Source organism: Paramisgurnus dabryanus, chromosome 2 (genome assembly GCF_030506205.2).
Source record: "Paramisgurnus dabryanus chromosome 2, PD_genome_1.1, whole genome shotgun sequence".
NCBI classification, from domain to species: domain Eukaryota; kingdom Metazoa; phylum Chordata; class Actinopteri; order Cypriniformes; family Cobitidae; genus Paramisgurnus; species Paramisgurnus dabryanus.
This window is the reverse complement of record NC_133338.1, coordinates 181535-206567: the sequence shown is the minus strand read 5'-3', so window position 1 is coordinate 206567 and position 25033 is coordinate 181535. Positions and strand designations below refer to the sequence as shown.

At 37.9% G+C, this 25033-nt stretch overlaps 1 protein-coding gene across 4 annotated transcripts; it reads left to right on the top strand.

The window, feature by feature from the left end:
- Nucleotides 1-1184: 1184 nt before the first annotated feature.
- On the top strand, nt 1185-24258 carry elavl2 (ELAV like neuron-specific RNA binding protein 2). Of its 4 annotated transcripts, none has more exons than XM_065249376.2 (7): nt 1185-1266; nt 10777-11014; nt 18313-18416; nt 18657-18810; nt 19875-20100; nt 20179-20217; nt 22898-24258. In XM_065249376.2, the coding sequence occupies exons 1-7, from the start codon at nt 1195-1197 to the stop codon at nt 23223-23225; spliced, it is 1161 nt and encodes a 386-aa protein (XP_065105448.1). In that variant the 5' UTR covers nt 1185-1194; the 3' UTR covers nt 23226-24258. The 4 variants fall into 4 exon arrangements, with proteins under 4 accessions (XP_065105448.1, XP_065105447.1, XP_065105446.1 ...); XM_065249375.2 differs by having other exon boundaries at nt 22895-24258; XM_065249374.2 differs by having other exon boundaries at nt 10774-11014.
- The last annotated feature ends 775 nt before the right edge of the window (nt 24259-25033 follow it).

Below are 25033 nucleotides of genomic sequence, written 5' to 3'. Positions count from 1 at the left end.
CAAGTCAAAAACTAATGCAATGCTATGTTCAGAAATTATTATATGAATTTTATTTCATTTGAAAAAGTAAATGTGAAATGATTTGCAGCTTAATATGAACAACAAACTGCACATGTGAAAAAAACTGCAATTAAACATACTTGACAGCCTAGGTCCCACTTAATGTCATTCCAAAGAGCCATTAGTTTAAAACTGAGGTGGTGGGTATATGAAGTCTATGGTTGTAACTTTGTATCTATAACTATTGCCCTTAAATGTCCAAAATCACTGAAATTACAGGGATTCTACACATGAAACAAAAATGAGTACATTACAAAACTAATAGATCTGTGGATTTTAGCTGCTTTCAGTTGACGCTTCAGTTGATCTTTTATTTTGACTCCTCTTTGGTTTAGCCACCGATCCATTTTTGCGTTATTAAAACAGAATGGCAAGAACTGATATCACAGTTTCGAAAGTGCATTAAAAATCTACTCAAATAAGTGACGATTGTATAAACACTTGCCTAGTTTAGGTCATCTTTTGGCGGACCACTGGGGGGATTTGGCGGACCACACTTTAAGAATTACTGCTTTAAATTGAAACCCCTCGTCAGTTTAGGAGAAGCGCTGTTTTGGTTGACGTGCCTCTCACAGAGAAAGCACAGCCATACTTGTGCTCGCTCATTGGTTAGACTGTCACAAAGCCTCTCTGCATATTTCTCAAATCGCATCATATCGCATCCTTTCGCGATTTTGCTAATCGCAACGTTGCACATCGCGATTGCGGTTCGATTTCGATTAATCACCCAGCCCTATTTTAAAAGCTTGGAAATGCCAGGCGCGACACGTAGGGCTGTGACGGTGACAGTTTTTTTACCACCGCGATTGTAATGCACAAATTCACAGCAGTGGTGCGCTGGTTTTAGATTGTGTGTGTATGGACACTAAAAAGCTGCTGTGTGACCGGATGTACAGCTAACAAGCCAAAAATCCCAGAAATAGGTTTTTATAAGATGTCGATCCCCCCAAAAATTACCAATTAAAAGTCTTGTTCTGATTAACTTAATTTTCATGTCTCATCTCATGGATTAAGTGTCTCATCACACCCCTACCTCTAATAGATATCAACTGATCAAGTAAAAAAGTGTCGTGTGTGTAGTCGTTGTCACTGCGAATGACTTTGTGGTTTTGTTTGCAGACGTCCTCAGCGGTCATGGCAGTCAGACTGTGTGATGTGGCTTCTCTTCTGAGAAGTGGATCATGGGCTGCTGAGCCGTGGACTGGGGTTTGTGACTATTTTTTCTTGTACTTTTATCACTGGGTGCTTTTCAATACAGGGCTCACAAAATCGCTAGGCTGACGTCCCGGGGCTATTGTGCCACCTTGTCTGGCTACCAAAATGTATTTCTGCCCTGCCCGTCAGGCTGTCTTGGGGAGGAAATATCCTCCGATTCACTGTTTTACATTTCCTTTAGTGTGTATTAGTACATGTTAATGATATTTATACTACGGGTCCATTGAAAGCTTGAATCTGATTGGCTGATGAACGTTCTGAGGTATGCAATTATTTTCTGTGAAACGCACAGTGAACGTTGTACCAGGCAGCTCTCTTGACCGCATTACAGTTCCATATTACTTTGCAGAGTTAACTGTAATAACAGACTAACAAAAACAACATGACAGAGGATTTTCTGAGGAAATGACAGCGCTGTTTAGAGACGCACAGAGGTAGCCTTGTTCACACAATCTCTCTCGCTCTCTCTTTCTGTGTGTCTCTGTCGCCCTCGCTCTCTTTCTAATAACTTCATTAATAACTGCATTAGAATGCTATCAATGGCTCAAGCCTCCTTTGCCAGCTTTAAAATGATGTTTTGGAACACGCAAAAGAGCTAGAATAGGATATTTATATGTAGGTTATTTTGTAAACTAACTTAAAGTGCTGTGCATTTTAATGTTTACATACTGATTTTTATTATTTGGGATTTTAAAAACAAGTAGAATATATGTTGAATGCATAATGTTATTTCTCCAAAAACAAATCAACAGAATTTCAACGTAAGGTAAGCAAACCAATTAGGGAGAAGATTGTACATTTATTTTAAATGATGTGAACAACGTTGATTCAACATGATTTTAGCATACATGCCTGGTGAGCGCGTGCAGCAGGTGACGCAAATTATGGGTCCTCCAAGGGTAAGACCGTCTCATTTCAGTTCTCTTCATGGACTTCTGAGGCTGCCACCTTGAAAGACCGAGTGCTCACCTTTTAAGGTCGCATGCTTAGAAAGTCGCAGCCCTTGAATTGGGAGACAGTTTCTGTCTGCACATCGTAATGCACTTTTGAAAGATGCTTTGACAGATTGCTTGTGTTTCCGCCCTTACATGCAAACATCTTGGGCCTCATTTATAAACGGTGCGTAGAAAATGTTCTATATTTGTACCTACGAATGAAATTTAGAATGTGCCTTAGTACAAAAAAATCGGGATTTATCAAACGTGCGCACGTGGTTCGTACGCACATCAGTAAGTAATCCTTGATGATAAATCCCACTTGTTCTTAAGCATCATGCTCGTGCACGTTCATGGTCATTTGCATTCCGAAACGCCTCCAATAAACCATATATGGTGACAACACCTCCCGTTATAAGTCACGTGGTTGTGCTTTTTCCCTCATCGCAATAATGGCAAAGAGAGCGAAAAAGAGAAAGTTTACAGACACAGAAATTAAGTTACTGGTGGATGATGTTAATAACACATCTGTTTGGTTCACTTAGTGCGGAAGGAATGACTAACAAAAGAAAATCTGCATGGGAACATACCAGTGAGTTTAATTCCGTTGGGTATGAGAACACTTCTAGAAATAAAAAAGTGGTTTGACATTAAATTATCAGCCAAAAAAAAAACGCGTCACAGCACACCGACATGAAATCTGTAGGAGGACAGACAATGACAGAACTTTCCTTGGACAGCCGCATAACCAGCATCATCGGCGTCATCTCTGAAAACGCGCTCCCGTCGGAATGGATGATTTGCTTCCAATAATGCAAGATAAGCCACTGTGTCAAGCATTTGGCGGAGCTTTCTTATATAGGGTTAGACACTTATTTCATTAATTAACTTCAACACTGATTTGCAGTTACTTTATTAACAGTAATCATTTTTAACACCTGGGGGTGGATAATAAATAGACAAAGTGTTCTTTTAACGCTGGGGATGGACGGTCCTGTGTAGTATCGCTATTCTACCACTAGATGCTCTGCGTACGCATACTCCGAGGTGTGCGTATATTTACACACATTTCTACGTATAAGTACAATTTGATAAATTCCACACTTTGCGTAAAACTGTTTTTACGCACACTTCTGTTCGTACGCATGCTTGATAAATGAGGCCCCTTGTGTTGTCTGCATCAAATCTAGTAAAGTATAGCCACACTTTTGAACATTTTGCTCTATCCACCATCGTCACTCTTTGTATTAATCGGGAGTTTTCGTGCTGTTTTATGCTTGTGCTTGCGCCGCCCTCGTCGTTGTGTGATCTCGCAGATCTCACAGACAATCGTCTTTATATTATCATCACAAATTAGAAATGTTTGGTGAGATAAAATGTGCACGAAAACATTATTAGATAAGAATACATACTAGTACATTTATTTTTCTTTTTTCTCCAGGACTGAAAGCACAACAGATAGCAACAGATCTTAATGATACTACGGTCTTTCATAATTTAGCACCGGGGACAGTTTAATACCAGGTTTGGGTACCCATCCCTACTCCAGACTAGGGATGCAGCGATTATAGATTTTGATGGTACGGTTATAGTCTGATAAAAAATCACGGTTGTACGGTTATTATGGACTCATTTATTTTACAACATTAATGTAAAAAATCACATGGATAAATTTTTGAACAATTGCTAAATTCTTTTGTATTTTCAGTTTGTGTATTTTTTGTCCAATTCTTGGACAAATTATAATAATAATAACCTAGCAGGCTTTGACTTAAACAGTATAGGTGCATTTTGAAACCTGTAGGCCAGGGGTTCTCAAAGTTTACATTCAAAGGTCCAAATCTGAATTCTCATCATTTTCATAGGTCCGGAAAAACTTTATGTAAATCATTTGTTTATATAACAAATTAACACAAATAGTTTGGGAAAAATTGTTTTTTGCATTTAAAGTTAATTTATTTTTAAACAAACACAAAAAATATGCCAAAAGTAACCAGGTGCAAAATACAGGGCAACCTAATAAGAGAAAGGGCACAGTTTGTTCTCCTTCAGATGCATAAACCATGGCAAAAAAGTGTGGATGGTATGCAGAGACACTGACCAAAATTAGGGGTGCACCTATAAATTGGCTGATGGTGCTTGCTTTGCTTCTCAATGAATTACGGTGAACTGCCGCTACATCCAAAAGCCAGGGGGCGCTCTCGGGCAGAAACTTAATATGCGCTGCAGACGAGGAACTAGACACACGCAGCTCCAGGAAATGTATTAAGGATATATTTATATTGCTGTTCTTCAAACCTTTTCAGGTATTTTATGATAATAAAGAATATGTATAAAGATTATGTATGCCGAGTGTTGCTTTTTCAAATGTATGTTTTAAACAACTCTTGATAAGGACTTACTGCTCAAAAGCCGTAGTACATGAATTAGCTGTGCATAATATCTGGGTGTGATGGCTACAGCGTTAGGACATTTTTGAATAACTTGTTTTATTTTCGGACCAGAAATACTCTTAAATCTAAAAAGAAAAAAAAGCTAAACGAATGGTTAACAAGTTTAATATGCATTTGTAAAGTATCAAATGCACACATTTAATCAATCACAAATTAATGCACTTGTAATATGAAGTGAACGCGGATCCGGACCAGAGTCCGGACTTTGAGAACCCCTGCAGGCTATTCATTTTAATGATCTTTGGAATAAATGTAATTTTATATTTGGACTGAATAAATGTTTTTATTTTGATTTGTTTGAAGTATTAGTAAAATGATAAGAGCCTCTCAAAACGAATAACACAGGGTCATCCTGGACTGGGTACTGCGAGTCATTTTGGACTGGCAGCATTAACGTGTTAACTCATGCTATTAATTCATAAATCATAAACGCGTTAAAATAATTCAACGTTATTAAATGCAGTCAGACCACCAGGAGCCCCGCCCGGATTTGATCCCTGAGGAGGAGGTTTTTAATGCTGCACAGACTGATTGGAGTGTGGCTCTTTCACGCACCTGTGCAGGCACGCACGCACACAAACACACACACACACACACCGATGCACGAACAACCAAGAGACGTGTCACGCGCACATATTCTTTTGAACGCGGAGCTTTGTCATACAGTGCGCTAACGAGCATGCCGCACGCGCCTCTTGGTGGTTAGTGGATCTGGTTTGTGTGTGCGTGCGTGAAACAAAAACACACGGTGTAGCGGAGGCTTTACGGTTACTTAACCGTGACATTTAAAAAACATAGAATAAAGAATCGGGATAATCCTTGGTTTTCTCAAGAACTTGCCCAGTTAATTCAATTAAGAAATAAACAGTGGTCCCTCGCGAGGAGGACCAGCAGTAATGCAGATTGGCAACGTTTTAGAGCTTTGAGAAATAAATGTACATCAGCTATTCGGGCCTCTAAATCAAACTATTATCTTAATGCAACTACTGAAAATTTCAATAATCCTTCTAAATTCTGGAAAACAATTAAAGTATTGCAGAACAAAAAGGTTTCAGACTTTCCCCAAAAACTGATTATTGGAAATATGACTATCTCAGATAAAAGTGACATTTTAAATGCTTTTAATGCACACTTTGAGAAGGCAGGTCATCTATTTGATCAGCAGTCTTCAACGACTTCAATAGATGCCTCAACAGATTTTTTGCCACTAAGTTCATCTTCTATCTCTGATTTGTCCTTTGTTTTCAAAGCCTTACAAGTTCAAGATGTTATAAATTCACTAAAATCTATAGACCCTAAAAAGGCGCCTGGACCCGATGGGTTGGATCCCTTTTTGCTAAAGGTGGCTGCACCGGTTATAGCTGAGTCTATTACTTATATTTTTAACATGCATGGATTAAAGTTTTCCGTCGCTAGACGGATTTCCGTCAATTGAAAAATGATTAAATTCACTTTTCATTAAGACGAGTCGTGTATTCACCTTTTTAAGTGGGATGTGATCAAAGCCTGGAGTGGAGCCAAATCACGTTCCTCTCTCCACTGTAAGCGTTCTGTAACCACCACGCACCGGATCCACTCCGGGTTTTTTGTCTGTATCACGTTAAGCTGAGGTAAAACTTTATTTTAGCTAGCATGGACAAACTTATAATGCAGGAAGGCTCCGATGTTTTGGAGATCGATAAAGGTGTAAAAGACCTGGAGATTGACTTAGCGAAATGATGAAGATTGGCAAGGCTTTCAGTTCGTGGGCTAAGAAAACCAAAAAGCCAGGTAACTTGCGTGTCTTTGCACCGTATGACTAGGGGTGCTGTATTTTGGGGGTAAATGATTTCCCCCGTACGTGATCACCCGCGTCCCGTTTTTGACTGCTGATCTAACCAGTGGCTGATACAACGGGTTTGTTAAACTCGTGGATAAACTTCATGTGGCGCCACAAGAACCAGGAGGCAGATGACATCCAAATCCCGTGAGAGCGATTCGAGGAATCATAAGAGGAGACTGCTTCTGCTCTCGCGGGACTTTGATGTCAACCACATGTCGGTTCTTGCAGTTGCATTTGCGTGTGGTCACAAAAACGTAACATTTGTACACATATTTAAGCACCACAGTTTAAAAACAAGTGATTTAAGCCATTCAAAGTCAAACAACAGTGCAAAATGCGGCCGCTGTTTCTGTGTCAGATGGGCACGCCCAGGAGAAAGTAAACAGCAGAAACATTGCGCACAAAATAGCACATCAGCGCTGCCTCTATTGTAACATAATAATTTGTTGATAAAGGTACAGTCATTCATTTTACGTCTTTCACTATGGTTACAGACTGTGCTTATTGTACACGAGTTTGACTCGAGTTACTCGTTTAGGATTTATATTCATACATAACGTTACTGTATAAGAGCTGTGACTGTAAGCTGTTTTGTGAACAGAACAGACCCTGGATTATTTGTTTGTGTACTGAATAATATGATATGAAAAAGTTGTATTTGTTTACATTAGTAAATGCATTATATAACATGAACAAACAATGAAAATATAGAGTATATAAGCATTCTTGTTTATGTCATCATTACAGTAATTGACGGTAGTTCATGGTGCATTCACTAATGTTAACAGTTTCAACTTTGATTAAAAAAAAATATTAGTAAATGCTCAAATTAATACATTTACAATTAATTAATTAATAATTAATAAAAGATTCATTAAAGGTGGTGATATTCATGTTTTCTTTTTATATAGTGAGTTATTTAGCTGTTTCGCCTTAATCTGAAATTCCCTGTAAACTACAGCTACCTATATACTACAGGAGACTTTAATATGGAATTAATGGCAAAAAAATCTCCCCTTAAAATGTTATTGGTCTCGCCTACATAAAGTGTAAGTTAAAGGAATATGACTTGGCCTGAAAAAAATTTCAGTCAGAAGAATTTTTTTCACTTTAATCCCTGAACATGTCATTAAGTTCTTATCAGTTTCCAGCTATATGGAAGCAAGCCTACATTACACCCCTTTTCAAAGCCGGCGACCGATTTGACATGAATAATTTTAGACCCATCTCTAATCTTCCAGTTCTTTCTAAAATATTTTAATCATTAGTTGCTACCCAACTTAAATCATATCTCCACTCGCATAATATTTTAAATGATATGCAATCCGGGTTCCGGTCGGGGCACAGTACAACATCCGCCACTTTAAAAGTTATGGATGACATCAAAGAGGCGTTGGACAGTAAACTCAGTTGTGTTTCTCTGTTCATAGACCTAACAAAGGCGTTTGATACTGTGGACCATTCATTATTGGTTAATACCCTGCTGAGAGCTGGTATTGGATGTAACGCAGTCAAGTGGTTTCATAGCTACTTGTCCAATCGTTCACAAATGGTCAAATATGGTAACGATATGTCAAACCCAGTATCTATAACTAAGGGTGTTCCACAGGGTTCAGTTTTGGGTCCATTGTTTTTTTTTGTTTATATTAACAATGTTTGTGATAATTTTAATTATTGTAAATATCACCTCTATGCAGATGATACAGTTCTGTATTCTTGTGCTCCCACAGCCCAGTTAGCCATTTCTAACCTGCAGGCAGACTTTAATACCCTGCAATATGCTTTAATAGATTTGAAGCTGATGTTAAATCCGCATAAAACTAAATTAATGGTTTTTCAAACTGGGCGAACAAAGCTATCCCCCTTCCACATCAAGTCACTAGATGGAGTTTGTATCCAATCTGTGGATAATTACAAATACCTGGGATTTTGGATTGATAAAAACCTAAACTTTAAATATCATGTTGATTCTCTTATAAAGAAATTAAAATTCACATTGGGTTTTCTTTATAGATTAAAGTCCTGTTTTTCCTTGGCTTCAAGAAAACGCTTAGTTGCCAGCCTTTTTCTGTCACAGATTGATTATGGGGATACTATTTACAGATTTGCCTCTCTTTCCACCTTGTCCAAATTTGATCCCCTCTATCACTCTGCTCTCAGATATATTACAAATTCTAGTTTTAGGACACATCATTGTTTACTTTATAGTTTGGTAGTATGGTCATCTTTGCATTTGCGCAGGCTTGAGCATTGGTACATTTTAATTTATAAAGTTATTTTAGGAAAACTTCCAAATTACTTATATAGGAAATTTTTATCATTCCGAAGTTGCCACAATCTAAGGTCACATAACTGGTTACAGTTTAGAGTGCCGGCTATCAAATCTGGGGCTGGAAGGTTAAGCCTGTTTTATTATGGCCCCTGGTCATGGAATGACATGCAGACTAAACTTAAGCTGCAGTCCCTTATCTCTTTAGGTGACTTCAAACACAGAATAAAAGAATTGGTCAGTGTTAAGTGTAGGTGCTTTGAGAATTCCACTTGCTCTTAATTTCTTCGTTTCTGTGACCAGTATTGAGTATCTAAATGTTTATGCTGCTGTATTCTTTGTTGTATTTATTAATGATGTTGGTTTTGTTTGTGGATTGTTATTTGTTTATTCTTGCTATCTAACCCTGTCTTGACTAGGTCTCACTTGTAAAAGAGGTTACAACCTCAATGTGACTTTCCTAGTTAAATAAAGGTTATATATTATATATAAAGCGCGGTTAATAGTGAAACCGGTTAATCGCTGCATCCCTACTCCAGACACATCTTTCCGCCAATCTAATGTTAATCTTTGTGTTGTCAGATTTATAAAAGACAGACCAGCCTTTCAGTTTTTTCCTGAAATTCATGAAGGTGTACTGTGGGCAGAGCTAAAAGGGCTTTTTTACACTGGTAAAAGTTAATCCTGGGTTATTCTAAACCCCAGGTTAAAAGAATCCTGGGTTATCTGTTACATGTTTCACACTGTTCATACTTAACCAGGGGTAAGGAGATAACCCTGGGTATTCGTAAGATGTGATTTCACACTGTGCATTCCTTAACCTAGGGTTACGTTTTCATTTGCATATTTCAGCATATCAACAGTTATGATTGAATAAAAAAGTTAACTGACTGAATTAAAATAGCTTGCTGCCGCTTTAAATAAACGCTTGTCTCGCACTTCATCGACAGAACAGATAGCAAAGTAAATCTTTCTTGGCTGTTTAAAGTCTCCTGGGATGTCATTATTACTCAAATCCAGGTGTGTTCTGTAGACAGATGGTGCTATGCGGTACGTGGTCTTCAGTTTTTTGATTGGCACCGCAATGTGGGGTTAACCCAGCAAAAGCTTTGGAGCAGGGTTTCATAACACTCGGTTAATTTCAGAGATAACCCCGCTTACAAGTGTGAAATGCTACTTAACCTAGGGCTAAAAGCGTTATTTTGAAAGAAGATAACCAAGGGTTAAGTGTAGCGTTAAAGGCCCTAAAGACTTAAGAGTATGTATAGCCTTGTGACATCGATGTAAACACAGAGTGATTGAAAGTAAAGGTGTGTCAGTGTTCGGAGTGCCTGTATTTGTTATAAATCCACACCAAAGTTGATTTGATTGATTTTCATTGATTTGATTGATTGATTGATTGATTGATGGATGGATGGATGGATTGATTCTACAGTTTAAAAACCCTTTTGTTGATGCGTGCCTCATATCAGTGTTTCAGTATGAGTTATGTCAAATGCTGTCATGCACTGCCAGATTAAAATCTGCAGATATTCTGAGTGTGGCTTTGATCTACTCAAACAACATTACTACAAACATAAATGGACACAACTGCTATGCTAAAAGTTAAGTTCACACATTAAAGCTAATATTACCATATTAATGATGAATAATGAAGCAGTTGTCATTCACACAATTAGATGAAGACAACATACCTCAGAAAAATCCATTCACATATGAATCACCATTGAGTCTTCTAGCGATAGGCATCAATTTACAAATCTAAAAAATCTCTTTTTAAAAGTTAGTTAATAATAGCGTGATGTTATCTGAACCAAAGGCAGAAGTCACCTGCGGGAGTTGTGTTGAAAGTGTTAATTAATGGTTGATAGAAAGCTTGAATGTCAATCACAATGTATTGATCTCATATCTGTGTTTAGTCAAAGCCCCTGTTTGTTAGAGTTTTTAATGGTGCTTATGGGGACCTTCTGGCCCTCCTCCTCCTATATTTCACTGTCACTTTTCTGTGTTTTTGTGTAGCAGGTGATTGCTGCCATGGAGACGCAGCTGTCCAACGGGCCCAACTGTACCAGCAATGACCCCAACAACGTCTCTAATAACTGCTCGTCACCCACAGAGACGCCCGACAGCACCGAGGACAGTAAAACCAACCTGATCGTCAACTACCTCCCTCAAAACATGACGCAGGAGGAGCTGAAGAGTTTGTTCGGCAGCATCGGAGAAATTGAGTCTTGCAAACTTGTGCGAGACAAAATCACAGGTACGCTCGCTGGAACTAGAGCTTTAAAATACACATGTTGGAGGGTAACTGGATTTTTATTGTGTTGATTTATTAGTCATTTAATCTTTTTTAACTTTTAAACATTAATATCTCATTTAAATGCACATGGAGCTCTTTTTTTTAAAAGTGTGCTTTAATGTTACTCGTATTTTAACTAGGGATGTTCCAAACGATTAGCTGCAGATCGGGATCAGCTGATTATCAAACTCTGTGACTCCATCAGTAATTACTAAATTTGGTCAATCTCAAAAGAGAATAATCCTGTTTTTTTACATATTTCTTCTGTTGTCAGACATAAAACGAGTAGACTATAAAGTAGTGAGTAAACACGACCCAGTCACACCTCGTGTTTAATCCAACCAGGTGTTCCTTTAACTCTGCTGAAATCCTGATATATAAACGAGGTTTATTATCGGCTCACAAAATCACCATACGTTTACATTGAAGCCTTAATGCTGTTGCTTTTCTCATCATGTCTTGTTGTGTTATGAGCTTTTTTATTTTAAATGTGAGTTTTTTTGTATATCGCATAGCCTAATAGCGCAGACAATTCGGTGAAAATTCAGAAATATGACAGCATACACTGTTACTGTTACACAGAGTTACTACAAAACATGTGCGCGGCGCGGGCATATAGGCATTGATAGAGATGGAGAGAATACGCACGCGTGTGTGGGAAACACTAATGCTAACCTTTTGTCCAGTCATGATAAACTCGATCAGCCGTCTCCTCTGTCAGTAACATCCATCACTTTTGATGTTTACGCAAAAAAGAAAGTATACAGAGCAAAGGACTTTGAAAACACAGTCACCTTTTCAGTTATGAGAGAGAGGGGCATGCGCTGCATGCAACATGAGAAATAGCACGTGAAGTGAATTATACGGTGGCCCTGAAGTGCAAACCACAACAAAAAATTACTAAACAACAACAACAACAATTAAAAAACACCACAACAAATTAAAAAACACTGCAGCAAATTAAAAAACAACAACAAATTAAAAAAACACTACAGCAAATTAAAAACAACCACAGCAAATTAAAAAACACTACAACAAAATAAAAAACAAATACAAAATAAAAAACACAACAGCAAGTTAAAAAAACACTACAGCAAATTAAAAAACACTACAACAAATTAAAAACACAACTACAAATTAAAAAACACTACAACAAAATAAAAAACACAACAGCAAGTTAAAAAAACACTACAGCAAATATTATTCAATATTTTTTCAATGTGTGACAGCGTCCTGTATCATAACTAAATCTCTGCTGCTTATAAAAACTCAAAAAGTGTGAAAATCCGGTAAAAATCAGAGGAGTTATGATTATTCCTCATTAGAAATGAATGCAAGGGAGCTCACTGGAGACCCATCCAAGATGGCGGCCACGTGATACGTCAGCTCCAATAGGCAGCTCAGTCTACGAGGTGTCTATGTATATAATGTCTATGCTCTTCCGGTAGGTTAATGTAGTTGTTTCTTTAATTTGTTGTGGTGTTTTTTAATTTGTTGTTGTTTAGTAATTTTTTGTTGTGGTTTGCACTTCAGGGCCACCGTAGAATTAAGCCGAACGGTGTAAATCGCGTCCACGCTATTCTCCGAGATGCACTTGACGGCCTTTTGTGCAGCAAAATTTTTTGGACAACCTTTGGAAGAGCTGACTGACCAGACGAAGGCAGAAGCCGCGTGCTTAATTGTTTTTGTTATAATATACATATGTGACCAGTCACGGAAAGTAGGGACACAAGTCGGATCTGGGGCATTTTGAGTTATTCAGAGATTCTGAAAGTGCAGTTTCTAAGCTTTCTACTGATGTGTAACACACGGAAATCTGATAAGATTTGGAGAAGTTGTGGCCATTTGAATGTAACACATTCAAGAAAGAGAATGCTGAGAAATTTGAGAAATAGGGCTCATTTACATCTCATTTAGCTAAGCCATACCCCCTGTAAAGTCGTTTTGAGATAAAGATGTTCTAGCATCATATGTAGTATTTTATTACAGAAGTCCGAATGAACAACATGCAAAAATAAACAGGACTTTTACCTTTGTGGGGATCGCAAGTCGAATCGTTTCAGATGTGTGAATCATCCAATGATTTTTGTCCACAAATGCGTATAATCCGTGAAATATAGATATATATAGTCTGTTGTTTACATCAGATTTCAGTGTTTCCCACAGGATTTTGAGGAGACTGTGGTGGTGATGACGTCACCTGCTTATTAGCATATATGTGACGTCATCATGTTGTGTTTGAATTTGATCTAGGGTTGGCACCTGAAATATGTTTCACTTCTACTCTTTGATCTGTATCTGTATTTGATCTGTATTATGTATCAAATTATATTTTAAGCCGAATTTAGCTGTTTTAAATGGTGAAATAAAAATGTAAATGGGAATCATGAATATTCTATTTGTGGGGGCCAGTGTTGATTCTGTGGTGGGCCACCACAAATAAATCAATGTATGGGAAACACTGGATTTCCTTTTTTACATATGAACTTCTGGTAATACAATATAATATACATTCTGAGGACTATTTACATCATAACACGTAAGGGTATATCAGATTACACTCCGGTATTTACGTTCTGTCAAACACATGAACCCGCCTTAAAATTTTGTATTTAAAATAGGGACGTAGTATAATAAATCCAAAAACAGTACCATCGAAAACGTGAAGTCCTTAAGGGATGTTACCGATCGCTCGCTCGTTGCTCCATCAGCCAATGACTTCATGGAAAATATTGATAGACAAAACATGTAGCCAATTATATAAAGAATTCTATGATCTCTGTGTAACTTATGAGTTTGACTTCATGCTGCGCTGCAAGACGTCAAAGTACCGCGAGAGCGAGTCGAAATTAAACTACTCCGTAAGTTTCTTGAAGAGCTCTTGCGGTACTTTGACGTCATCCGACTGTGGCGCCCCATAAAGTCAGTGACGTGGCTGACGTACGATGCGACTGACTGTTATTAGTTCCGCCCCAGCTTCTTTTATTTTTCTTTTGTTTTGTGCGCCCGAGCTTCATTTACAGTCGGGGGAGACGCACACTATAAGCAAACATGTCTGAGGAACAGGGCAGCCACGTCACTTCAGTCACGTGACTTCACGCTCGAGCAGGAAGAGAAGACAATGCTGAATAAAGTTCTTGCTATTTTTGGACCAAACTGTATTTTCGATGCTCCAACATAATCTTACTGACCCACTGATGTCACATGGACTACTTTGATGATGTTTTTATTACCTTTCTGGACATGGAAACCGTACATAGATTTTCAATAAAGGGGACAGAAAGCTCTCGGACTAGATCTAACGTTAAAACATCTTATGCTTTGTGTACACCTAAAGACTTTGAAAAGATTTAGAAAAGACTTTATAAGATTATCAGCTCACATCTAAAGACTTGGGTTCACAGTTTTTGGTCTCAGACTAAAGATTTTACAAACACTGAATCTTGTAGTGACACTATTTACAAGACTACAACAAGATTATTTTAGCTTTTTATCATCAATCTCAGCAGTGATTTAACAAAAATGTATGCGCATGTCCATTGTGCTTTCACACCAGTTGCGTTTGCAGCGCATACTGTGCAGTTAACAGTTTTTCTCAGTCGCTTTGGTACAATTCTCAGATCAGAATTGAAATGTGCATTGAACAAGTTGCAAATGCTTTGGTACATCCATGCAAATGATTATGTACAATTCTCTGCTTTTTCCTACATTATCGATTGCTTATGTCATGTTGATCAAAATGTATTATAATGGGTCTCTGTTGAATAGTCTTACCCCCCACAACAGTTAGGCATCAGTTCATAGTACAAGTCTTTACATGCAAAATTATTGAACAAGTTCTCATAATACAGTTCTCATAATTGTGCCGGTCAAACATATTTTTTTTGTTATAAATTTCTATTAGAAGTTTTTTCTAAATCTGTCCTGACTTGGTAAATTGCTCCCAGGTGATCTTGACTTTCTCTAACAGACAGAAACGTCCCCAGCAAGCAAAAACTGAGATGTTGAAATGACGGCTAATTATAGACCCAATATAGTCCAGCTATGAGTAACCCACTTCTACCCTAAATAACCTTGAATTTGGTTACATGCCATTTTTGCCAAAATAACTTGAAGATGTATGATATTCCAACAGGTGTTCAAGGTGTTTGCTTTCAATTCTTTTACATGATCTAAAAGTATTTGTATTGTCTATTTTTTGGCTATGGTTAGATGTCTATTAGACTTTCACTGGCAGCCCAAATTTAGCCTTGTTAGCCAAACATGCTTGCTGGGTCAGGAGGTATAGGAAGGAGTTCAGTGTAAGACAGCACTGCATGTACAGTTTTCCCTAAAGATATTGTTCAATGTTCACATTTCTACTTTTTTTCTTTGGGCTATGCAGTGCTTTTCCTTTCTGTATGGCAATGACATGATTTGTCAATGAATTACAGTACAAACAGTAAAAGCGTAAATGTAAATTTTGTTTAGTCTCTTGCAATCAAACTCCCACATAACTTACACTAAGGTGTAAATTACAATTTACAATACTTGTCGTCAAAGCTTTAGCGATAGTTTACATCAGGAAATCACTTCAGAGTAAACTGTTATATTGACAACGTGACTAAACAATTTGACTGTCTTATCCATGCACAATGACACATTGACTTGTCATTCTGATGGCAATGACTTGTTCATTGACACATATATTTGAGAGATGAATTTTGAGTAAGAGAGTGGCTTTTTGGTGTACGTGCTTGTGCTTTAACTTGTTAACATGGGCGCCGAAAAAAACACGCGCCGCTTACGCGTTGCTCACGCTTGCGGTGTGAAGAATGTAAGCACATACCAGAAAACATTAGCACGTTATGCCATTCAATAGAGTGGTAGAGTTAGCATGTTAACACATACAGGCAATATCACTCCACTTCTTTTCTTTTTCCACTCTGTCGTGGTATGAATGGCAGTTTACATCAAAAAGACACGGCTGCTCTGCCCACCGCTCATCAATGCGTTCCTCTTCATCCACGGTCCATTTTCGCCTACTTCGCGCTCGTTGTGTTTCCACGTCCGTCGACATGTTTCTTTGTTGTGACTGATGGCTTCCTGTTTCCGGAGAACGAGTTTATTGGTTGTTGATTGTTTACGTCATGAGACTACGCTGGGACTTGCGATAATATCAAACATGTTTGATATGAAAGACTAAAGAAAGACTGGCATAAATCAGGTCGCTGACTGCAGATTATCACCTCACAGTTAACGATCGAGACGACGGGAGCGCGCCGAGACTCCAGTTAGATTCCTAAAGACTGTCGGTCTTTAGTCTGGGACTGTGAAAATCCTTTGGTGTACGCTAGGCATTAAACTATGTTCCGAAGATGAACGGAGGTCTTCCGAGTTTAGAACGACATACGGGTATATTTTTTATATATATATATATATATATATATATTTATTTTATTATACACTGCTGAGCATGATGGGAGGAATTTGGTGGTAATAAAAAGCTAAAATAATCTTGTTGTAGTCTTGTAAATAGTGTCACTACAAGATTCAGTGTTTGTAAAATCTTTTAGTCTGAGACTAAAAACTGTGAACCGAAGTCTTTAGATGTGAGCTGATAATCTTATAGAGTCTTTTCTAAATCTTTTCAAAGTCTTTAGGTGTACAGAAAGCATAAGTCATTAATGACATTATTTTCAGTTTTGGGCGAACTATCCTTATTTAGTAGTCACGCTGTTCCCTTTGGGGGGCGGAGGCGAAAACACAAGCTTATCCAGTATGTAAATATACACACAGACAATGACACCCCCCGCTCTTTCCGAATCTCCGGAAAAACAAGCCTATTTCAACCGCAAAATGTACGCTTTTAAATATACGTAAACTGCTATCTCAAACATGGAGAGGCTTCTTCGTGATCTCAACTAACAGATTCTGCAATAAAACGAAAATCAAAAATTTTGAAAAAAAAACTTTGATTCTCATTTTCTCGAAACTTGTGCTGCCGACTTGTGTCCCTGGTTTCAACATATGATGTTTAATATAAGCGCGATCGTTTTGTTGTTGTGTTTTTCATTAGGAATAATAATAAATCCATCATTCAAGCAGTGCTTTATGGAGAAGTACCCGTTTGCTCGGCGTGGGACTGGCGGGTTTCCATCACAAGTGCCTGCGCACTCTGACTTAAATACTTCATTAAACCAGCTGTCGCACTCGCATTGCACGTGAATTCATACGCGATTTAAACCAGGGTATGCAAGCGCTGCATTTAAACAGTTGTGTCTAATTCAAAAGTGAAAGTAAAATGCGCACATCTGCATGTGCATTTATAAGCCCCTCCCACCCGGTGATACCGGTATCACCGGGTTTGTTTACGCGCTGATTAACCGGTGGGAAAATTCTGTCACCGCATCAACCCTAGCACCAATGTGTATGTTATGTCGAAAGTAAGGCCCACTGTCTTTGAGATTGAAAACTTTGGTCTGGCATGCTGTGTGTGTAGTTTTAATGATAAAACGAATCTTAAACTTAAGTTAATTTATAGTGTAGAACTAAAATGTGTAAGCAGCACAATTTTTTTTTTTTACATGAACACAAACACGTTCACATACACTCACATTATGAAATATGAAGCATTCTGTAGATGGGTGAACGTGGAGATACAGGACTGAATTCCTACAAGCAGCACCACAGATCAGATAAAACTACATATATGCAGCACATGTTATTCTTTCATACAACATATCTTACTGGTTCTCAAAACAGGAAGTTAAGCGCTCTCTTAACACTGAAGCCAATCATAATGTTTGTGGCTTGTGTTTTGAGTTGTTTGGGATGCAGTGAAACACAGCCCTCTCATATTGCTCAGTGATTAAGTATCTGATAACAGGACTGAAATAGATTTTTGGTTCCCAACCGCAATCTTTGCACTGTATTTCTCTGGCTGAAACAACATCATAAATCATTTAGATTTTAATGTTAAATATTTGAAGCTCTCACTTCAGTGGTCCCACCTGTTCATGTTTGGAGAAGGCAATGTCTGTGTGCCAGGTGACTGAGACTGTACACAAGAGGGTGCTGTATATCCATCTGTAAATTAACATCACTCATCCCTCCTTCATTTCTTTCATTGTTTAATACTTAATTTTGTTGTTTGGTTAGGAGTCTTGTGATCAATGAAATGCCTGTATCTTTAATTTAGTTGTGCTCTGGAGTGCAGTGGTGCTATTGTTAAGCTTTATTAAGTGTTGTTATTAAGTGTGTGTCTTTTGTTTCTTCAGGTCAGAGTCTGGGCTATGGGTTTGTCAACTATGTGGAGCCCAAAGATGCAGAGAAAGCCATCAACACTTTAAATGGACTGAGGCTGCAGACCAAAACCATTAAGGTTAGAGCACTACTGCCTGTCTTTGTCTCTTTTTGGATAATATAGCAAATGGTAGTATATTTATATAGTCATTGATATAGTTATTACAAATACAGATGCATTTGGTGAGATAGTTTTAAGTATATATCGCCAATGGCTATTTTCATATCCAGGGTGTTTGAGGATGACTGAAATGCTGTTGACCAGTCAAAAAGCAAAAGGTGCCCACAGCAGATTACAATGAGTGTGTTGTGTGTTCAGGTGTCGTATGCTCGACCGAGCTCTGCGTCCATCCGTGATGCTAACCTGTATGTGAGCGGTCTGCCAAAAACCATGACACAGAAAGAACTGGAGCAGCTTTTTTCTCAGTATGGACGCATCATCACATCCAGAATCCTTCTCGATCAAGTCACAGGTGAGATGAGACTGAACGTACCATGCCAGCTCCTCCTGAACGCAAATCATTTTATAAATGACTTACAACTTAATCCAGGGCTACTATTTCAATCGCATATGCTCCTAAAATGTAATCTCTGCAACCTCAAGATGTTTGAGAGCATTTGTCCTATTACCTTTTTGTCTTGTGATATATGCAATTCTTTACAGAGCATGTCTTTGTGATTTACCTTGTTTCTGTACTGTATGGGGCTGCTCACATTTGGCATCTTAAACCACACGGGAAACGTGACAGCGGCGCTTTCCTCATTTTTTTCAATCTCTTGGGCGCTCCAGAGCGTCTGTCATAGCTAAGTAACCCAAGCACTGCTTGGTGTTGTATGAGCACACACATTTGTTAAGAAACATATTTTTATTGTTCAAAATATATGCATGCATTTTATATAAACCTATATGCATCAATTTCGTGCATACACATGCCCGCACATAGACGTGCATGCAGACACAGATGTGATCATGATAATGATTATTTATTTTTATAGTAATTTAATGTTTGTTGCCCTTCTTTCCTATTTTCTTGTTCAGTTAAAATAATTGTGCCTAGGTACATATGACAATAAAAATATTGAATCCTCTTCTGATGGTTTTTAATGCTATTTGCAGATGAAACTAAACCCCTGGAAAAAAATGATATTTTAGTAGATTTATTTGTTAACTCCGTTATAATGTAAATCAAAGAAGGAATTTATATTGCTATTCAAGATAGTCCATCTGGCAACATAATATATATATATTTTTTTTTTTGCTGAATTTGGCAACCCTAATTGCAGTTAACACCACGGGATACAGACATTGTAAGTGTGAGAGTTTGATTGAACTTGGGGGGGGGGGGGGTTGCCATGCTAGTTTTTGTTTAGTTGTCTTACTAAAGTTGCTTGCATTACAGATCAGCTGCTGTTTGTCATTTGTGTTTATCAAACAAAACTAATTGATATGATCTCACTGCATAACTTTAATGATTGTTAAGGAGTTGTGTTGAGTTTATTATGCATATGATGTCTTTCCTCATGTTAACATGTTAAGGTGTGTCCAGAGGTGTTGGGTTCATTCGTTTTGATCGTCGTGTTGAAGCGGAGGAGGCCATTAAAGGTTTAAACGGGCAGAAGCCACCGGGTGCTACAGAGCCGATCACGGTGAAGTTTGCCAACAACCCCAGTCAGAAGAGCAGCCAGGCGTTACTCTCTCATCTCTACCAGTCACCCAGCAGACGATACCCAGGACCACTGGCGCAGCAGGCTCAGAGATTTAGGTACGACGCGCTCTCGCTGTGCTCACGTTAACTTCACTTGACTTTAATGTGATTTTGAGAATGTGACGTCTGTTTCAGGCTGGACAATTTGCTCAACATGGCGTATGGAGTCAAGAGGTACGTTGTTGCTTGTGTGAAACCCATTACAGAGCTCACAACACTTCACTTCAGTTCTTAAAGATATGAAGCAATCATACTTTATAACCATTTCAATAAAACATCTCCAACAGCTAAACGAGACACCAGTAAACATAAAAAAGTTTACATGAACAACTATAAAGATAAAGATCTCGTCAGCAGCTCTCTGCATGTTCAGGACACCTACAAATAAAGTCATATAGGTTTATTGGGGGAAATGTGTTGAATATACCCATATGTGACTCGAGAGATCAGATCATAAACATGACAGATTTGTTATCTTCAGTGATCTTTTGCCTTATCCTGCTGACAACTGACAAACTTCAATTTCAACCCAGAAACTCATCTAGATTTGACACGCTTTGTGCTATTTTTTTTTTATAAATGACGCAACTTAAAATTGCATCAGCAAATGGGACATCTAAAACCTTGTTAACACACGGCTTTTGCCACACTGTAAGTTCATTACACGTACAGTCGCACGCCTCTTCAGAAAACAAGCCATTACTTTGTGCTTATTTAAAATAATGCAACGTGACGGAGTAATCATGTCTGTAAACAAACACACAAACACTGTTTTTAAAAGTATTGTCGGCTCAGTGGGTAGCACATTTGCCTCACAGCAGGAAGATCCCCGGTTTGAGCCCCGGCTACGTCAGGTAACCTTTCTGTTTGAAATGTTCATGTTCTCCTTGTCATTGTGGATTTACTCCGGGTACTCCGGTTTTCTCCCACAGGCAAGTTGGGAAAATTGGAGATGCCAAATTGTCCCTCCCCTGACCTGTGTCTGGATTAACTTGTCTGAATTAAACTTAATTAATTGGTTCTCGCCATGATTATAGCCATAGACGCTGGAATGGCATAAAGAAGAAAGAACGAGCGTGTACATTAAACATGTTTAGTATGGGTTTTGTGGACTTATGTCAGAAACCAAGCATTAACATTTTTCTCTCAAAAATACAAACATGTACATACATATAATATAGTAGCCCAGTTTGTGCTTAACACAGTGTTATGAGACTTTGGGGTGGTTTCCCAGGCAGGGTTTCGATTAATCCAGAACTAGGCTTTAGTTATTTTAGGACATTTAAGATGTTTTTTTTTTTTAAATACAAAAAACACTACAAGTCAATTTGTGCTTAAAACAACCAAAACAAATCTGCCAATGGGGTGAGAAAATTTAGCTTGAATTAAATTTGTAAGAAAAAAGTAAAAAATCTTACCCTATTGGCAGATTTCTTTGCTTGGTTTAAGCACATATTAACTTAAAGGAAGGATAAGCAGGAATTATATAAAAAACATTTTTACAGATTAGTTTAAACTCTTTATATACCAATACATAATTAAAATGTAAGTACTCTGAAAAAGAGAGTATAAACTTGAGTGTCTGTAGACCTTTCACGTCCATTCGGGACGAAACAAATGATTTGCTTGCGCGACTATCACTCTCTCTCGCGACCATGGCACCACCCCTGTTGCTATGGAATCTGCTCACACATGCACTCACCCGATTGATTTGAACGTGCACGAGGCACTCTAGGAAGAGCAAAAGTATGGCAGAGAAAGAGCATTCAGAACTCACAGTACCTGCATATGCAGTTAGCGAAGGCAAACAAAGGAATAAACGAAGAAATCAAACGAGAGTACATATCGCGTGGCTTTTCCTCGAGTCGACGATGTGGTAGTGGTATTGTCTCCGGAGTGTAGTCCTCATTAAGAGTCAACAATGCTTTCATCACGGAAACTCTTCCATGCAACACACTGGCTTAATAGTGAGTACTAAAAGCCATCCTATTTGTTTATATTCATAGTGATAAAGTAGTTAGGTGTATTATTACATGTGATTGTGACATGATGTTACTACATGCACCGGGCTCCCAGCAGAGCCGGTCAGCGTCGCACGTTCATGTGTTTTGGGGGCGTGGCTTTAGAAGAAACCCAGACGGGAGGGGGTGGAGTGAATGGAAAAATGAGCTGTGTTTAAAACAGTCGTGAGAGGTCTACAGACACTCGAGTTTTATACTCTCTTTTCAGAGTACTTACATTTTAATTATGTATTGGTATATATAGACAGTTTAAACAAATTTGTAAAAAAGTTTTTTTTTTATCATTCTGGCCTATCCTGCCTTTAAACTAAGATGCATTTTCTTGTGAGCAAAATGAATCTAATTTTAGAAAAAAAATCAAATTTAAGATTTTTTTGATATTTCAAAAATACTAAGTCATTTTGCATAGTTTAATATTAAAGCAGGTCTGAAATCTGCTCTGTGATTAGGACAGAATAAATCTAAGCTCCACATTATCTCTCTTATCCAGTTGATGAAAGCATGAGAGGTGGTGAGGTTTGGATCTTTGTGTGCCTTCAAAGAAACTTCTGTTTTGTTTATTTTAAGACACAAGGCTGCAAAATCAGATTAATGTGTAGCAGCTTTCATGTTCAATAAATGTGTGGAAAAATAAACTAAGAAATGTTCTGCCGACAACAGTGTGATGTTTTATAGTTAATAACACAGTGGCTGTATTTGTACATTTGTATATGTTGTTGTTGTTTAATCAAACCATTGAGTCCTACAGTAGTCTGGGAATCTGAGAAACTTCTGATGATGGAAACTCTTTTTGTCATCACTTCTTCTGACATTGTGTTTTATTTCGGCAGTAGATTCTCACCAGTGAACATTGACGGGGTCACCAGCCTGGCGGGCATCAATCTTCCGGCTCACGCCGGTGCAGGGTGGTGCATTTTCGTGTATAATCTGGCACCTGATGCGGACGAGAGTGTCCTCTGGCAGATGTTCGGTCCGTTCGGCGCCGTGACCAATGTTAAGGTCATACGAGACTTTAACACGAACAAATGCAAAGGCTTCGGCTTCGTCACCATGACTAATTATGACGAGGCAGCCGTAGCGATCGCCAGTTTAAATGGGTATCGACTCGGTGACCGAGTTTTACAGGTCTCTTTTAAAACTAACAAAACGCACAAGGCCTGAAGAACTGAACACGGCAGCAAATAATCCTTTAATGTTTCGTTTTTCATTGTTTTTCTAAAACTTGAGTTTTATTTTTAACATCATCCGTTTGAACGGCGGGTGTGGTGCGTGTGTGTACGAGTGTGTGCTTTTCAGTTGGCTTTTTATTTTATTGTAGTTAATTTTCGGTTGCTTTCAAGTTAATTTAAAACAGGAAATCTTTAAAATTTAAGCTACTTTGGTTGCTAATTTAGTTTGAGTTTGCAAATTGCTTGTTTAATGTACAAATAATAAATGGGGAAAAAAATTCTATAAAGTGATAACTTGCCAAAGAGCAAAACCCTTTTTGATGTTTCGATATTCCAAGACTCACTTGAGAGGAAGTATTACTTTATGTTCAGCGTTGATTTTGGTTTGTTTTGTTAGTCTCATTTTTAAAAAGATTTCATTCTGGTCAGTGGTTTTGGAGTGGCATTGTTATAATTATTGTAAATAAGGTTGTTTTGCTTTGTTTTCTTCTATTAAGAGAAATGTGGACACTTTAGTTTTCTTTGATTTCAGACACCATATATTTGTATGGTTTAAAGCTGTGCCACGTGTTTGTGCTGTTTTGATTTGGATTTAAAAGCTTGGGGTGTATTTGTACGTTAGGAGCTGATATGTCTTGGTGAACTTTCTTGTGTGATCTTGAATGCTGTGGAATTGAAGATTGTGAACACTCTTAATTCATGATATCCTTTTGCACCACCTTTGAAATGCTCTACAAGTTTTGTTGGGTTTATACTTTAAAATTGCTTTTGGTTTAATGATTAAGGTTAAAAAAACGGGTGAATGAGCTGTGATCTCCTTGAGGCAGAGTCGGAAAACATTCCTGGCTCTCCTCGTGAGCTGCTAACGTCTGCAGTATGACTGCATATAATGTGTGTGAATGAATCTTGATTTGAACGTGTACAGTATGATTTCTTTCTTAATTTTGGATGTACAGTATCTTTATGTTAAGTATTTAAATGAGACGATATGTACATGTTCTTTTGTGTTTGGAGTCATTTGTATTTTTTTTCTTGATCAGTACATCAATAAATGTGTTAAGGGTAAAACACATTTTATTTTGGACTTGTTGTATTGTTGAAGTTGTATCTAGGCTTTTTACTCATTACAACTCCGATATGAATACTGCCTAAGGCTGCAAGTTTTTTATTTTGAAACTGCTGTAAAAACAAATAAGATTTTTCTTAAAGGGCCAGGTTTTTCACCTTAATCGAACTAAACTTAAATAGCTGCCTGGCTAAAATATAAAAAAACAAAATACAAAAATACAACTGGCTACAAAAAGAAATATAGTTGAGGTTGGATGAGTAGTTTAAAGAACGTAGGCAAACCTTAGATGAAAGAATACAAAATTACCAGCAAAAAAGTTATGTTCTCGTTTGCTGAAATATTTCCCTCCCTTCTTAGAGAGCATTGACAACTAGATCTCTGGAGAAAATGCAAGTGGTGCTTGCCATGGCAAAACTTGGGACACAGGATGTTAAAATAATGTTAGATCAGACGAGCCCTCTCCCGTGTCTCTGCAGTGTTCTGATGCAGAGATATAGGGTTTGCTAAACAGTTGCTAGGGAGTGAATTGGTATCTGACAAATTATACTCCAAGCCCTAAGTGAAATGAGATCACTGTTTGTCTATGATGTTCTGATGCAGAGTTTGCAGTAGTTTAACACAAAAATAAAACAATTTAATTTCTCGAGACCACTAGGTGGTGTTATGATGAAACGTGCATGTAAGCTCATGTCATATAACTGTGATTAAACGATACACTTTAGTTATAGCAA

Coding starts and splice junctions, on each gene's coding strand:
- elavl2 (XM_065249373.2), top strand. CDS start 1,195: ATGGCAGTCAGACTGTGTGATGTGGCTTCTCTTCTGAGAAGTGGATCA. Junction 1,267..10,773: donor CTGCTGAGCCGTGGACTGGG/GTTTGTGACTAT, acceptor GTTTTTGTGTAG/CAGGTGATTGCTGCCATGGA. Junction 18,417..18,656: donor TGCAGACCAAAACCATTAAG/GTTAGAGCACTA, acceptor TTGTGTGTTCAG/GTGTCGTATGCTCGACCGAG.